Source organism: Erithacus rubecula (genome assembly GCF_903797595.1).
Source record: "Erithacus rubecula genome assembly, contig: scaffold_896_arrow_ctg1, whole genome shotgun sequence".
NCBI classification, from domain to species: Eukaryota; Metazoa; Chordata; class Aves; order Passeriformes; family Muscicapidae; genus Erithacus; species Erithacus rubecula.
The window spans coordinates 19,429-35,943 of NW_027635439.1; the positions used below are offsets into that span (position 1 = coordinate 19,429).

At 49.0% G+C, this 16,515-nt stretch overlaps 1 protein-coding gene and 1 pseudogene across 2 annotated transcripts; one reads left to right on the forward strand and one right to left on the reverse strand.

Moving 5' to 3' along the window:
* Positions 1-1,315: 1,315 nt before the first annotated feature.
* Positions 1,316-10,028, forward strand: CHRNA2 (cholinergic receptor nicotinic alpha 2 subunit; the record flags this gene model as incomplete). Its single annotated transcript, XM_079333271.1, has 6 exons — positions 1,316-1,400; positions 4,244-4,389; positions 6,269-6,313; positions 7,009-7,118; positions 7,693-8,764; positions 9,896-10,028. 6 exons carry the CDS (start codon positions 1,316-1,318, stop codon positions 10,019-10,021), a joined length of 1,584 nt encoding a protein of 527 aa, XP_079189397.1. The 3' UTR covers positions 10,022-10,028.
* A 4,265-nt stretch (positions 10,029-14,293) lies between these two features.
* Positions 14,294-15,347, reverse strand: LOC306816812 (protein-tyrosine kinase 2-beta pseudogene; annotated as a pseudogene). Its single transcript, XR_013777890.1, has 2 exons — positions 15,131-15,347; positions 14,294-15,051 (listed from the first exon to the last, which is right to left on the reverse strand). The product of XR_013777890.1 is annotated as a protein-tyrosine kinase 2-beta pseudogene (transcript).
* Positions 15,348-16,515: the final 1,168 nt, after the last annotated feature.

The window sequence follows — 16,515 nt, forward strand, 5'->3', positions numbered from 1 at the left end:
TCAAGGAAAAATCTTGGGAAAATCCTGGAAAAAAAACCTGGAAAACTCCGAGGGAGAGGATTTTTTTCAGGGAATGGAGAGAGATGTGGGATCAAGGAAAATCTTGAGGAAAAACTCTGAGGAATTTTCCAGAAAAGGATTTGGGAACAAGGAACCACCAGGATTTGGGATGGGTTCCATCTTCCCCTCCCCCACACCAAAATCCATCCCAATTCCCAATTTTTATCCGTTGGGATCCAAAAAAAATCTTTGGGGTGACCTCTGGGATATTCCAGGGGCGTTTTCCAGGAATGAAAATCCAGGATCAGTGATGGATCCAGGAAGATTCCGTGGTTTTTTTAACCTTTACAAATTCCAGGCAGGAGATAAAATGTGGGAAAATGGAAATTTGGGAAAATCTAAATTTGGGGATCTTGGAATTCTCTTCCCACCCAAATCATTCCAGGATTTTTGGGAATATACAGGAGGGAGTGGTGTGTGGGGAAATCACCTTGGAAATTTTGGGTTTTGGGAAGAGATTCCTCTTTTTCCAGGGAGGGAATCCATGGAAATCTTGGATTTTGGGAAGAGATTCCTCTTTTTCCAGGGAGGGAATCCATGGAAATTTTGGATTTTGGGAAGAGATTCCTCTTTTTCTTGAGAGGGAATCCATGAAAATTTTGGATTTTGGGAAGAGATTCCTCTTTTTCTAGAGAGGGAATCCATGAAAATTTTGGATTTTGGGAAGAGATTCCTCGTTTTCTAGAGAGGGAATCCATGGAAATTTTGGTAAGAGATTCCTCGTTTTCTAGAGAGGGAATCCATGGAAATTTTGGATTTTGGGAAGAGATTCCTCTTTTCCAGGGAGGGAATCCATGGAAATTTTGGATTTTGGTAAGAGATTCCTCTTTTCCAGGGAGGGAATCCATGGAAATTTTGGGTTTTGGGAAGAGATTCCTCTTTTCCAGGGAGGGAATCCATGGAAATTTTGGATTTGGGGAAGAGATTCCTCTTTTTCTAGAGAGGGAATCCAATGATGGATGGATGGATGGATGGATGGATGGATGGATGGATGGATGGATGGATGGATGGATGGAAAATCCCTGAAAAACCAACAAATCCCTACATCCCCCCTTTCCCCCAAACATTTCTGGGAATTGCTGGGATCTGGACAATCTTTGGGATATTCCAGGGTCGTTTTCCCTCTTTCCCAGGAATGAAACCCGGGCCGGGTGACTCGGCTCCATCCCAACCCAAATCCAGGGAGACGCCGGTGGAATTCCCGGTTTCCTGCTGCTCCCTCCACCCCCGGGGGGATTTTCCCGGGGCAGGATCCATGGGGAGCAGCAGCTCAGGGAGCCTGGGATGCTTTTCCCACCGGATTTTCCTCCTCCTCCTCCTCCTCTGCTGCTCCCAGCCGGGTAAGGAACGGTTCAGATTTTCCCAGGAGTTCCTCAAATTCCAGCTCGGAGCCCCCTGAATTCCCACTGGAAAAATTCAGGAAGAGGAAGGGCAGCTGTGAATTCCCAGTTTCCCACCAGCCAGGAGTTGTTTCCTTGCAGATCCTTGCCCCAGAAATTCGGGAATTTGGGGATTTTTTGGGGGGGGTTTTCCTTAGGGAATTTCCCCAAAATGTGGGAATATTTCCCCATTTCCCTAAAATGTGGGAATGCTGGGGGGAAAAAATGGGATTTGGGTTCCATTTTCCATTAACATTCCACGAGCTGGGCACCCAATTCTGATTTTGAGATAAAATTTAATTTTTGGGGGGGAATTCAGACAAATTCCCAGTTAAAATCCAGTGCCAGGGACTTTTGGATGAAGGGGAAAGCTTGGAAATGGTTTGGGATAAATTGTGGGGCCTCATTCCCAAAATTCCTCATTCCTGATTCCCTGGATCCATCTTCCATCCTTCCATCCCTCTTCCAGTCCTTTTCCCTCCCTTTCCCATCCCTTTTCCATCCATTTCCCATCCCTCCTTCCCTCATTTTTTTCCCAACACTTTTCTGCCCATTTTCCATCATATTCCATCCCTTTTCCCATCCCTTTATCCCTCCCTCCATCCCTTTTTTATTCTTTTTCCATCCCATTTTCCATCCCTTTATCCCTTTTCCATCCCTTTATCCCTCCCTCCATCCTTTTCCCATCCCTTTTCCATCCCTTTTCCATCCCTTTTCCATCCCTCAATCCTTTTCCCATCCCTTTATCCCTTTTCCATCCTTTTTCCATCCCTTTTCCATCCCTTTTCCATCCTTTTTCCATCCCTTTTCCATCCCTTTTCCATCCCTTTTCCATCCCTTTATCCCTTTTCCATCCTTTTTCCATCCTTTTTCCATCCCTTTTCCATCCCTTTTCCATCCTTTTTCCATCCCTTTTCCATCCCTTTTCCATCCCTTTAGCTGCAGTGCTGCAGCATCCGAGGCCAAACCAGGATTTTAAGGAAAAAACTCCTTCCCAAGCGAAAAATTTGGGATTACCCTCTGGAAAAAATCCTCATCCATCCCTCTCCCAGCCAAACCAGTGGCACCAGTAAGGAGAGCTGGGGAGGGAAACTGGGAGATGGATCCAGGAGGGGGCGAATTCCCAAATTTCTGAATTCCTGATTTTCCGATTTTCTGAATTTGGGAATTCCTGAATTCCTGATTTTCTGAATTTCCAAATTCCCAATTTTCTGAATTTCTGAATTTCTGAATTTCTGAATTTCTGAATTCCCGATTTTCCAAATTTTGAATTTCTGAATTCATGGATTTCCGAATTTCTGAATTCCCAAATTCCTGAATTCCTGATTTTCCGAATTTCCAATTTTTGGATTCGCAAATTCCTGGATTCCCAATTTTCTGAATTCCTGAATTTCCGAACTCCTGAACTCCCGAATTTCTGAATTCCCATTCCCAATTTTCTGAATTTCTGAATTTTTGATTTCCCAAATTTTGAATTTCTGAATTCCCAAATTTCCAAATTCCTGAACTCCCGATTTTCTGAATTTTTGAATTCCTGATTTTCCAATTTTCCAAATTTGCAGATTTCCAAATTTCTGAATTTCTGAATTCCCGATTTTCTTTATTCCTGATTTTCCAAATTTCTGAATTCCTGATTTTCTGAATTTTGAATTTCTAAATTCCTGAATTCACGAATTTGTGAATTCCTGATTTTCTGCATTTCTGAATTTCTGAATTCCCGAATTCCCAATTTCCCGAATTTTGAATTTCCGAATTTGTGAATTTGTGAATTTCTAAATTTCTGAATTTCTGATTTTCTGAATTTTTAATTTCTAAATTTCTAAATTCCTGAATTCCTGATTTTCCAAATTTCTGAATATCCGAATTGATGAATTGCTGAATTTCCGAATTCCTGAATTGCTGAATTGCTGAATTTCCAATTTTCTGAATTCCCGATTTTCCGATTTTCCAAATTGCTGAATTGCTGAATTTTTGAATTTCTGCATTTCTGAATTTCTAAATTTCAGAATTTCTAAATTTCTGAATTTCTGATTTTCTGAATTTTTAATTTCTAAATTTCTAAATTCCTGAATTCCTAAATTTCTGAATTCCCGATTTTCCAATTTTCCGATTTTCCAAATTTCTGAATTTCCAAATTTCTGAATTTCTGAATTGCTGAATTTCCAATTTACTGAATTTACTGAATTTACTGAATTTCTGATTTTCTGAATTCCCAAATTTCTGAATTTCCGAATTTCTCAATTTCTGAATTTCTGAATTGCTGAATTTCCGAATTTCTGAATTTCTGAATTTCTGAATTTCCGATTTACCGAATTTCTGAATTTCTCAATTTCTGAATTTCTGATTTACCGAATTTCTGAAATTCTGAATTTCCAATTGCTGAATTGCTGATTTACTTAATTTCTGAATTTCCGATTTTCTGAATTCCCAAATTTCTGAATTTCCAAATTTCTCAATTTCTGAATTTCCGATTTACCGAATTGCTGAATTTCTGAATTGCTGAATTGCTGAATTTCCGATTTTCCAATTTTCCAAATTTCTGAATTTCTGAATTTCTCAATTTCTCAATTTCTCAATTTCTCAATTTCTGAATTTCCGATTTACCGAATTGCTGAATTTCTGAATTGCTGAATTGCTGAATTTCTGAATTTCTGAATTGCTGAATTTCCGATTTTCCGAATTTCTCAATTTCTGAATTTCTGAATTTCCGATTTTCCGAATTTCCGAATTTCCGAATTTCTCAATTTCTCAATTTCTGAATTTCCGATTTACCGAATTTCTGAATTCCCGAATTCCCGGCACAGCCGCCGGCCAGCGCCGCAGCCACGCGGAGGATCGGCTCTTCAAGCGCCTTTTTTCGGGATACAACCGCTGGTCCCGGCCCGTTCCCAACACGTCCGACGTGGTCATCGTCCGCTTCGGGCTCTCCATCGCCCAGCTCATCGACGTGGTGCGTCATTCCCGAAATTCCGCCCCGGCTGCTCCCGAGGGATGCTGGAATGGGGGGAGGATGGATTCGAGGAATTCTGGAATGGTTTGGGTGGGAAGGGAGCTGAGGGATCATCCCGATCCAATCCTGGCGCTTGGTGATCCAGGCTTTTCTTGGGTCGTCCCAGGGATTCTCTGGGAGTTCCAGCCCAGCCAGGAATTCCTTCCAAAGATCCCACCCTTTCCTTTCCTTTCCTTTCCTTTCCTTTCCTTTCCTTTCCTTTCCTTTCCTTTCCTTTCCTTTCCTTTCCTTTCCTTTCCTTTCCTTTTCCTTTCCTTTCCTTTCCTTTCCTTTCCTTTCCTTTCCTTCCTTCCCTTCCCTTCCCTTCCCTTCCCTTCCCTTCCCTTCCTTCCCTTCCCTTCCTTCCCTTCCCTTCCCTTCCCTTCCCTTCCCTTCCCTTCCCTCCATCCTGTTATCCCTCTATCCCCTTATCCCCATCCCTATATCCCCCTATTTCCCCAGCCATTTATCCATAAATCCCTCTATCCTATATCCCTTTATCCCTATATCCTCCATCTCTATATCCCCATCCCTATATTCCCCTATTCCATATCCCTTTATCCCACTATCCCTCTACCCCTTTAGCCCCATTCCTATATCCCTCTATCCCATATCCCTTATCCATTTATCCCTATATCTCCCATCCCATATCCCTCCATCCCTTTATCCTCCTCTTCCCTAACCCTATATCCTTCTATCCCATATTCCTTACCCATTTATCCCTATATCACCTTATATTTATATATTTAACATTTTATACATTTATCCCCCCATCCCTATATTCCCCTATCCTCTATCCCTTTATCCCCGGATTCCTCTATCCATTTATCCCCATCTCTATATCCCATATCCCATATCCCTTTATCCCCCAATCCCCCATTCCTCTGTCCCTCGTCCCTATATCCCTCAATCCCATATCCCATATCCCTTTATCCCCCAATCCCCCATCCCTCTGTCCCCCGTCCCTATATCCCTCAATCCCATATCTCTTTATCTCTTCATCCCTTTATTCCACTATCCCTCTATCCCCCATTCCTCTATCCTTACATCCCCCCTATTTCCCTATCCCCATCCATCTATCCCCATATCCCTTATCCATTATCCCTATATCCTCCTGTCCCCCATCCATATATCCCCCTATCCCAAATCCCTCTGTTCCATATTCTTTTTTCCCTATATACCCCTTTCCCTCATCCCTATATCCCCATCCCATATCCCTTCATTCCTCTCTCCTCTATCCCTCTATCCCCATCGCTATATCCCTCTATCCCACATCCCCCATCCCATATCCCTAATCCCTCTATCCCATATCCCTCTACCCCTTTATCCCACTATTCCCCATCCCCGTATGCCTCAATCCCATATTTCTTTATCCCCCTATCCCTATATCCCTTTATCCCCATCCCTATATCCCTCAATCCCATATCCCCCTATGCCTCTATCCCCCTATCCCTTATCCCTCTATCCCATATCCCCCATCCCAAATCCCTCTATCCCATATCCCTTATCCCCATCCCATATCCCTTATCCCTCTATCCCATATCCTCCATTCCATATCCCTTATCCCTCTATCCCATATCCCTTATCCCTCTATCCCATATCCCTTATCCCTCTATCCCCATATCCCTTATCCCTCTATCCCATATCCCCCATCCCTCTCTCCTCTTTCCCTCTCCCTGACCATCCCTCCCTCCACCCGATCCCTTCTCTGCCAAAAGCAATCCCCTGCTGCCCTCTGCTGACCAGAAATCCCAGGAAAACTCAGATCCCGCTGCAGGCTGGAATTTCGGGACAATCCCTGGGGATCTCCCAGCTCATCCCTCTTTTCCCACCATGCCAGGATGAGAAGAACCAGATGATGACCACCAACGTCTGGCTGAAGCAGGTAGGAGCTGCTCCCGACCTGGGAATGGGATTTGGGATTGGGATTTGGGAATGGGATTTGGGAATGGGATTTGGGATTGGGATTTGGGAATTGGATTTGGGAATGGGATTTGGGATTGGGATTTGGGAATGGGATTTGGGAATGGGATTTGGGATTGGGATTTGGGATTGGGATTTGGGAATGGGATTTGGGAATGGGATTTGGGATTGGGATTTGGGAATGGCATTTGGGAATGGGATTTGGGAATGGGATTTGGGATTGGGATTTGGGATTGGGATTTAGGAATGGGATTTGGGATTGGGATTTGGGAATGGGATTTGGGAATTGGATTTGGGAATGGCATTTGGGAATGGGATTTGGGAATGGTATTTGGGATTGGGATTTGGGATTGGGATTTGGGAATGGGATTTGGGAATGGGATTTGGGATTGGGATTTGGGAATGGCATTTGGGAATGGGATTTGGGAATGGGATTTGGGATTGGGATTTGGGATTGGGATTTAGGAATGGGATTTGGGATTGGGATTTGGGAATGGGATTTGGGAATTGGATTTGGGAATGGGATTTGGGAATGGGATTTGGGAATGGGATTTGGGATTGGGATTTGGGATTGGGATTTGGGAATTGGATTTGGGAATGCCCCTGTCCGGGGTGATTTGGGGAGTCTCCATGGATCTGCTCCATGTGTCCCGGCAGGAATGGAGCGACTACAAACTGCGCTGGGATCCGGCCGAGTACGACAACGTGACGTCCATCCGCGTGCCCTCCGAGATGATCTGGATCCCGGATATCGTCCTCTACAACAAGTGAGCGACAGTGGAGAATTCCTGGGATAGCTGGGAATTCTCTAAATCCCTTCCCTTCCCTTCCCTTCCCTTCCCTTCCCTTCCCTTCCCTTCCCTTCCCTTCCCTTCCCTTCCCTTCCCTTCCCTTCCCTTCCCTTCCCTTCCCTTCCCTTCCTCATTCCCAAGGAAACCCATTCCCTGATCATTCCCATTTTTCACCATTCCCTGTTTTTTTGCCAGCACCGATGGCAAATTCATGGTGACCCACATGACCAAGACCTACCTGCTCATTTATCTCATCCCATTATCCCATTCCATCCCATCATCCCATCCCATTATCCCATTATCCCATCCCACTCCCAGTTCTCACCATTCCCTGTTTTTTCCCCAGTGCCGACGGTGAGTTCGCGGTGACGCACATGACCAAGGCTCACCTGTTCTGGGACGGCATCTCCATCCCATCATCCCATCATCCCATTATCCCATCATCCCATCATCCCATTATCCCATTATCCCATATTCCCCATTATCCCATTATCCCATCCCATTATCCCATCCCACTTCCAGTTCTCACCATTCCCTGTTTTTTCCCCAGTGCCGACGGTGAGTTCGCGGTGACGCACATGACCAAGGCTCACCTGTTCTGGGACGGCACGGTCAAGTGGGTGCCGCCGGCCATCTACAAGAGCTCCTGCAGCATCGACGTCACCTTCTTCCCCTTCGACCAGCAGAACTGCAAGATGAAATTCGGCTCCTGGACCTACGACAAGGCCAAGATCGACCTGGAGAACATGGACCACCACGTGGACCTCAAGGATTACTGGGAGAGCGGCGAGTGGGCCATCATCAACGCCATCAGCACCTACACCTCCAAGAAGTACGACTGCTGCACCGAGATCTACCCCGACATCACCTTCTACTTCGTCATCCGGCGCCTGCCGCTCTTCTACACCATCAACCTCATCATCCCGTGCCTGCTCATCTCCTGCCTCACCGTCCTGGTGTTCTACCTGCCCTCGGACTGCGGCGAGAAGATCACGCTCTGCATCTCCGTGCTGCTCTCGCTCACCGTCTTCCTGCTGCTCATCACCGAGATCATCCCGTCCACCTCGCTGGTCATCCCGCTGATCGGCGAGTACCTGCTCTTCACCATGATCTTCGTCACGCTCTCCATCATCATCACCGTCTTCGTGCTCAACGTGCACCACCGCTCGCCCAGCACGCACACCATGCCGCGCTGGGTCCGTGGGTTTTTCCTGGAGCTGGTGCCGCGCTGGTTGTTCATGAGGAGGCCGCCGGCCCAGGGGACGGGGGGACAGTACGAGCACCCCGGGGCGCGGCTCAGCACGTCCCGCTGCTGGCTGGAGACCGACGTGGATGACAAGTGGGAGGAGGAGGAGGAGGAGGAGGAGGGGAAGACCTATCCCAGCAATCCCGTGGAATCCCAGGAAAGCAAGTTCCACTACGGGAAGGGGTCCGTGGGTTCGGTGTCACGCGGATCATCCAAGGGGAAGGAGGAGGAGGAAGAGGAGGAGGAGAAGGAGAAGGAGGATGAGGAGGAGGAAGGCTCGGAGCAGGGCCTGGCGCTGTCCCCCAGGATTCTGAAGGCCCTGGAGGGGGTGCAGTACATCGCCGACCACCTGCGGGCCGAGGACGCCGACTTCTCCGTGAGCTCTGGGATCCGTGGATGGGGCTGGAGATCCCAAAACTGGGGAGGGAATTATGGGATCCATGGATGGGGTGGAGATCCCAAAACTGGGGAGGGCAATTTTGGGATCCAACGATGGGGCTGGAGATCCCAAAACTGGGAAAGGCAATTTTGGGATCCACCGATGGGGCTGGAGATCCCAAAACTGGGAGGGAATTATGGGATCCACCAATGGGGCTGGAGATCCCAAAACTGGGGAGGGAATTCTGGGATCTGTGGATGAGGCTGGAGATCCCAAAATTGGGAAGGGAATTCTGGGATTCAACGATGGGGCTGGAGATCCCAAAAATTTTGAAGGGCAGTTCTGGGATCCAGGTTTGGTTTGTGAGAACCCAAAAATTAGGAAGGGCAGTTCTGGAAACCAGATTTGATTCGTGAGATTCCAAAATTGGGAAGGGCAATTCTGGGATTCAGGGTTGGAATAGTAATTCCTGGGATCCACAGTTGGTTCTTGAGATTCCAAAATTGGGAAGGGCAATTCTGGGATTCAGGGTTGGAATAGTAATTCCTGGGATCCACAGTTGGTTCTTGAGATTCCAAAAATGGGAAGGGCAGTTCTGGGATCCAGGTTTGATTCCTGAGATCCCAAAATTGGGAAGGGCAGTTCTGGGATCTGTGGATGGGATGGAGATCCCAAAAATTGGGAAGAGCAGTTCTGGGATCCAGGTTTGATTCCTGAGATCCCAAAATCAGGAAGGACAGTTCTAGGATCCAGTTTGGGATCTCCCAAACCCATGGAGAAGATCCACGATCCATCTCCCACCTCCAGGGAGATTCTTGGTCTGCAGGGTCAGTCAGAGATTCCTTTGGGAATGTTGGAGATCCCTCTCCCACCTTTGGCACCTCAGAGGCTGCATTCCTGCTTTTCCCAAAGTTTGGAAATTCCCCCCCCCCAAAAAAGGAAATTTGGGATCAGCTCCACCCTGGAACTCTCCACCCCCACCCCAGGATTTCCTCAGAAAACCCCAAAACTTTCCAAGAGTTGTGGCATCTCCTCACCCTGATCAGATTCCCAGGAAGCTTCGGGCAGTCTCCTAATCCCAGGAGATTTCCCGGGAAATGGGATTCCCAAACCTTTTTCCGCCGGCAGGTGAAGGAAGACTGGAAATACGTGGCCATGGTGATCGACCGGATCTTCCTCTGGATGTTCATCATCGTCTGCCTGCTGGGCACCGTGGGGCTCTTCCTGCCGCCCTACCTGGCCGGGATGATCTAGGGCGGGGCCGGGATCCGGCCGGGAATGGCGGGAATGGCGGGATTGGCGGGAATGGTGGATTGGTGGGAATGGTGGTGGTTGCATCCCGCTGGACGCTGTGGGGTGGGATGTGGATGGGTCTATGGATGATGTAGGATATAGATGTGATCCTGTGATTCCATGATCCCATGATCCCACAATCCCATGATCCCAGGTAGTTGTGGGACAGGGATAATGCTGTAGATTGTCTGTGCAGAAGGGATACGGACATGATCCCATAATCCTGTGATCAATAATTCCATGATCCCAGGTAGTTGTGGGACAGGGATAATGCTGTGGATGGCTCCTGTAGAATGGACACAGACATGATCCCATAATCCTGTGATCCCATGATCCCACCGTCCCACAATCGCAGGAAATTGTGGGACAGGAATAATGCTGTGGATTGTCCATGCAGAAGGGATATGGACACAATCCCATAATCCTGTGATCCTATAATTCCATAATCCCATGATTCCAGGAAGTTGTGGGACAGGGATAACGCTGTGGATGGGTCCTGTAGAAGAGGCACAGACATGATCCCAAAATCCCATAATCCCAGAAAACTGTGGGACAGGGATGACACTTTGTATAGTCTGTGCAGAACGGATACAGACATGATCCCAAAATCCCAGGATCCCATGATCCCAGGAAATTGTGGAACAGGGATACGGACATGATCCCATAATCCTGTGATCCCATAATTCCATAATCCCAGGTAGTTGTGGGACAGGAATAATGCTCTGGATTGACTGTGCTGAAGGGATATGGACATGATCCCATAATCCCAAAATCCCACGATCCCACAGTCCCAGGAGGTTGTGGGACAGGAATAATGTTTTGGATTATTGATGTAGAAGGGATATGGACACGATCCCATAATCCTGTGATCCCATAATTCCATAATCCCATGATCTCAGGAAGTTGTGGGACAGGGATAATGCTGTGGATGGGTCCTGTAAAGGGACACAGACATGATCCCATAATCCCGTGATCCCACCATCCCATGATTCCAGGAGCTCATGGGACTGCAAGAAGGCTTTGGATTGTCTGTGCAGAAGGGACAGGGACATAATCCCATAATCCCGTGATCCCACAATCCCAGGAAGTTGTGGGACAGGGGATAACACATCAGATGGTGCATGCAGAAGGGACAGGGACATATTCCCACAATCCCACAATCCCAGGAAGTTGTGGGACAACAATAACACTGTGGATTGTCTGTGCAGAAAGGATACAATGTGATCCCGTGATCCCACGATCCCAGGAATTTGTGGGACAAGGGATAATGCAAATGGTCCATGAAGAAGGGACACAGATATGGTCCCACAATCCCAAAATCCCACAATCCCATGATCCCACCATCCCACAAACCCAGGAGGCTGTGGGACAGCAATAGGACTTTGGATTGTCTGTGCAGAATGGATATGGACAGGATCCCATAATCCCATGATTCCACGATCCCAGGAAATTGTGGGACAGGGATAATGCTGTGGACAGTCCGTGCAGAAGGGACACAGATATAATCCCATGATCCCAAAATCCCAAGAGGCCATGGGACAGGAATAACACTCTGGATTGTCTGTGCAAAAGGGACATGGACATGATGCCATAATCCTGTGATCCCATAATCCCAGGAAGCTGTGGGACAGGAATAATACTCTGGATTGTCTGTGCAAAAAGGACATGGACAAAATCCCATAATCCTGCGATCCCATAATCCCATAATCCCATAATCCCGTGATCCTATAATTCCAGGACATCATGGGACAGCAATAAGGCTTTGGATGGTCCATGGAGAAGGGATATGGACAGGATCCCACAATCTCATGATCCCATAATCCCAAAAGACGTGGGACAAGAATAACATTTTGGATTGTCCGTGCAAAAGGGACATTGACATGATCCCACAATCCCATGATCCCAAAATCCCAAGAGGACGTGAGACAGGAATAATTTTGGACTATCCATGCAGAAAGGATACAGACATGGTCTCGTAATCCCATGATCCCATAATTCCATGATCCCAGCATCCCACAATTCCAGGAGGCCATGGGACAGGGATAATGCTTGTCTGCGCAGAAGGGATATGAGCAGGATCCCACAATCCCATGATCCCACAATCCCAGGAAGTTGTGGGACAGGAATTACACTTTGGATTGTCCATAAAGAAGGGACAATTTTAGGACATGATTTCATATTCCCAAAATCCCAAGAGCCGTGGGACAGGAATTACATTTTGGATTGTCTGTGCAGAAGGGACATGGACATGATACCATAATCACATGATCCCAAAATCCCAAGAGGACGTGAGACAGGAATAATTTTGGACTATCCATGCAGAAAGGATACAGACATGGTCTCATAATCCCATGATCCCATAATTCCATGATCCCAGCATCCCTCAATTCCAGTAGGCCATGGGACAGGGATAATGCTTGTCTGCGCAGAAGGGATATGAGCAGGATCCCATAATCCCATGATCCCACAATCCCAGGAGGTCGTGGGACAGGAATTATACTTTGGATTGTCCATACAGAAGGGACACGGACATGATCCCATAATCTCGTGATCCCATAATCCCACAATCCCAGGACGTTCCAGGTGTTTCCCTTCTCCAACCCCCCAGAACAAGCAGCTTCTTCCCACCCCATCCCACACTGGATCTCTACTGGAAGACGGGAACATCCCACCTGGAAATGGGGCTGGCTCCAATGGGAAATCCCACCTGGAGAGTTCCCCTGGATCCCGGGATCTCCAGGGCTGAACAGCAGGAATCTGCACTCCTGGATCCATCCCAATCCTCCCCATCCCACCTCCGATCCCAAATCTGGCTCTGACTCCTGCTGCAACTCCCATAAATCCATAAATCCTCCAGGCTCCCTTTTTTCCAACACTCAGAGAAACTCTGGGATTTTTCCCTGGTTCGTTTTCCCTCCTGGAGCACCACCAGGAAGATTTCAGGGAACGTTTTGTGCTTTCTGGAGTGAAACCATCCGGAATTAACGGGGCTGCAGGAGAACAGGGGATCCCAAGGGTGTCCCTGCCGCTTCCGGAGCCTCCGGAGCTGGCAGATGGATCAGGCGCCGGGACACGTGTCCAAAACGGATCCAGGAGCTCCTGGATATCCAGGAGAGGGATCTCCTGGGAAGGTCATGGCTGGTTCGAGAGGGAGGGATGGGTTTTACCAGGCACTGGTAAAATCTGGGAATTACGGAATTGGTGAGGTTGGGAAAGCTCTCGGAGATGGATTCCAGCCAGTCTAAGGCCAGCCCTGATCCGTGTCCCACCAAATCCACAGGGATTTGAATCCATCCAGGAATGGGGACTCCATTCCTGATCCATGTCCCACCAAATTCACAGGGATTTGAATCCATCCAGGAATGGGGACTCCACTCCTGATCCATGTTCCACCAAATCCACAGGGATTTGAATCCAGCCAGGAATGGGGACTCCACTCCTGATCCGTGTTCCACCAAATCCACAGGGATTTGAATCCAGCCAGGAATGGGGACTCCACTCCTGATCCGTGTTCCACAAATCCACAGGGATTTGAATCCAGCCAGGAATGGGGACTCCATTCCTGCCCTGGGCTGGAAAACCCTTTCCAGGCCGGAATTATTCCCGATATCCCATAAACCTCCCCTGGCACAGCTGGAGTGTTGCATCCCATCCCATCCCATCCCATCCCATCCCATCCCATCCCATCCCATCCCATCCCATCCCATCCCATCCCTCATTCCTTGGGAGCAGATCCCGATCCCACCCTCCTGGCAGGGAATTCCAGAGGGAGAAGCTCCTGCAGGATCCGCCTATTTTTTTTTTCCAAGCTGAGTTTTCCCAGCTCCCTCAGCCCCTTCCACGCTCCATTCCCTTCCCTGGACACGCTCCAGCCTCTCCAAATCCTTGGAATGAGGGTGTCACCAGCCCAAGCTCTGGGGTGACCCCAAATGTAGCCTTGACCCCTCCACCCATTTTTGGGAAAGCCCCACTTGGGGTGGGAATGCTCATCCCATTCCATGGGCAAGGATTCCATTCCCACCATCCCAACCATTCCTCTTCCCAAAAATTACCAGGGGATTGCCCGTGGGGGGGAGGGAATGACAGGAAGGAAACTCCACATCATGATGGCGCACGGTTTATCTCAGCCGGAATAAACTGGGAAAACTGCGGGAAAAACGCTGGGGAAAAGCCCGAAACCGCCCGGTTCCCAACCGGGAGCACAAACGTTCACGCAAAACTCGGGAACAAAAAGCAGCTGGAAAAGTTCTCCAGGTTTTTGTCCCCACCAAAAATCCGCAATCCATGGGGGATCCATCCCTTCCTGAATTCCGCAGGCTCCGGAAGCGGCTCCGGCTCGCCGTCGTTAAATAAACTCTTCTGTACAAAGTGCAAGGAAAAAAAAAACCCCGATGGATCCCTCCGGACACCGTTCCCACGGGAATTCCAGCTCCCCCCACCTCTCCAAAAAAATAATTCCGTGCCCTCGGCTCCCAGCACGCTCCAGGTCCTTCTCCTGCCGTGCCGCCCGCGGCCACCCGTGCTCCACGGATCCATGGATGCGACAGCATTCCCAGCCGGGAAACCGCCGAGCCGGAGGGATCTTCCACCATCCCACCCCAACCCTCCTTTTCCAGGGAAATCCCCACCGGATTCTTCCCATCTTCCCAAGAGCAACGCAGAGACACGAGGAGCAGGAAGAGGGGAGAGCGGGAAGGGGGGAAAAAAAAAAAACAAAAAAAAAAAACCACCAGGAAAAGCCGACTCTTCCCGGATCGCTTCCGGAATTCCTTCCGTCATTCCGAGCACGGCTTGGCCAGGTTGGCCTGGAGCTTGGCCTGGTCCACGGCGTCCAGCAGGTTCTTGGCGTCCACGGCCAGGGCGTGGGAAGCCGTCAGCATCTGCCGCTGGAATTCCGAGCTCAGGGAAGTGCCGGAATTCTGCTGCGCCAGGCGCATCTTGCTGATGAGGTTGGCCAAGTCTTTGTTGAGCAGCTTCTGGGTGCCCTCGATCTGGGATTTTTTGGGAATTCAGAGCAGGATTCCCGGTGGGAATGTCACTCCACATCAGCCCCGTTCCCGGTGTTCTTACCTCGGTGCGGGAGGAGGATGGAAGGTTGGGGAGGATCTCGTCGACGCTCCCGATGAGCTTCCGTAGGGAAAGGCCGATGTTCTGCGGGAAGGAAGGGGTGGGATGGATCCAGGGATGGATCCAGGGATGGATCCGGGGATGGATCCGGGGATGGATCCGGGGATGGATCCGAAGATGAGTCCAGTGATGGATCCGGGCATAGATTTGGGGATGGATTCTGAGATGGATCCAAGAGTGGATCAAAGGAAGGATCCAAGGATGGATCTGGGGATGGATCCCGAGATGGATCTGGGCATGGATTTTGAGATGGATCCAAGAATGGATCCAAGGAAGGATCCGGGGATGGATCCAAGGAGGAATCTGGGGAGGGATCCGGGGAGGGATCTGGGCATGGATCCAAGGATGGATCCTAAGATGGATCCGGGGATGGATTTGGGGATGGATTCTGAGATGGATCCAAGGATGGATGTGGGGAAGGATCCAGGGATGGATCCAGGGATGTATCAGGGGTTGGATCTAAGGATGAATCCTGGGATGGATTCAGGGATGGATCCGGGGAGGGATCTAAGAAGGGACGCAAGGATGGATTGGGGGATGGATCTAGGGATGGATGCGGGGATGGATCTAGGGAGGGATCCACTGATGGATCCTGGGATAGATCAAAAAATGGATTAGGGATGGATCCGGGCATGGATCCTGAGATGGATGAGGGGGTGGATCCATGGATGCATCTGGGCATGGATTAGGGGATAGATCCAGGGACGGATGCTGAGATGGATCTGGGGATGGAGCTGGAGATGGATCCAAGGATGGATCTGGGGATGGATCTGGGATGGATCCCGGGATGAATGCGGGGGTGGATCAATCCAGGAATGGATCCAGGGAGGGATCAAAGGATGGATCCGGGGATGGATCTGGGATGGATGCAGGGATGGATCAGGGGATGGATCCAAGGATCGATCCTGGGATGGATGCACGGAGGGATCCAGGTGAATTCCTGGCAGAAACAGTTTGGTGGCTGAGGGGAAATTCCATTTGGGAGATGGGAGTGGTGGGAGAATCTCCAAATATTGAGCCAAGGATCCAATGGAGGAGCAGGGAATGCTGGGATTGCTCAAGGATCCAATGGAGGAGCAGGGAATGCTGGGATTGCTCAAGGATCCAATGGAGGAGCAGGGAATGCTGGGATTGCTCCAAGGATCCAATGGAGGAGCAGGGAATGCTGGGATTGCTCCCACCATGGATCCAATGACCCAACGGATCAGCCAGAAATGTGGGAATTGCTCTCCCACAACTTTTCCCCCCCTTTTTTCCAGTTTTTTCCTGTTTTTCCCTTCTTTCCCCATTTTGTCAGTTTTTTCCAATTTTTTTCAGTTTTTCCCATT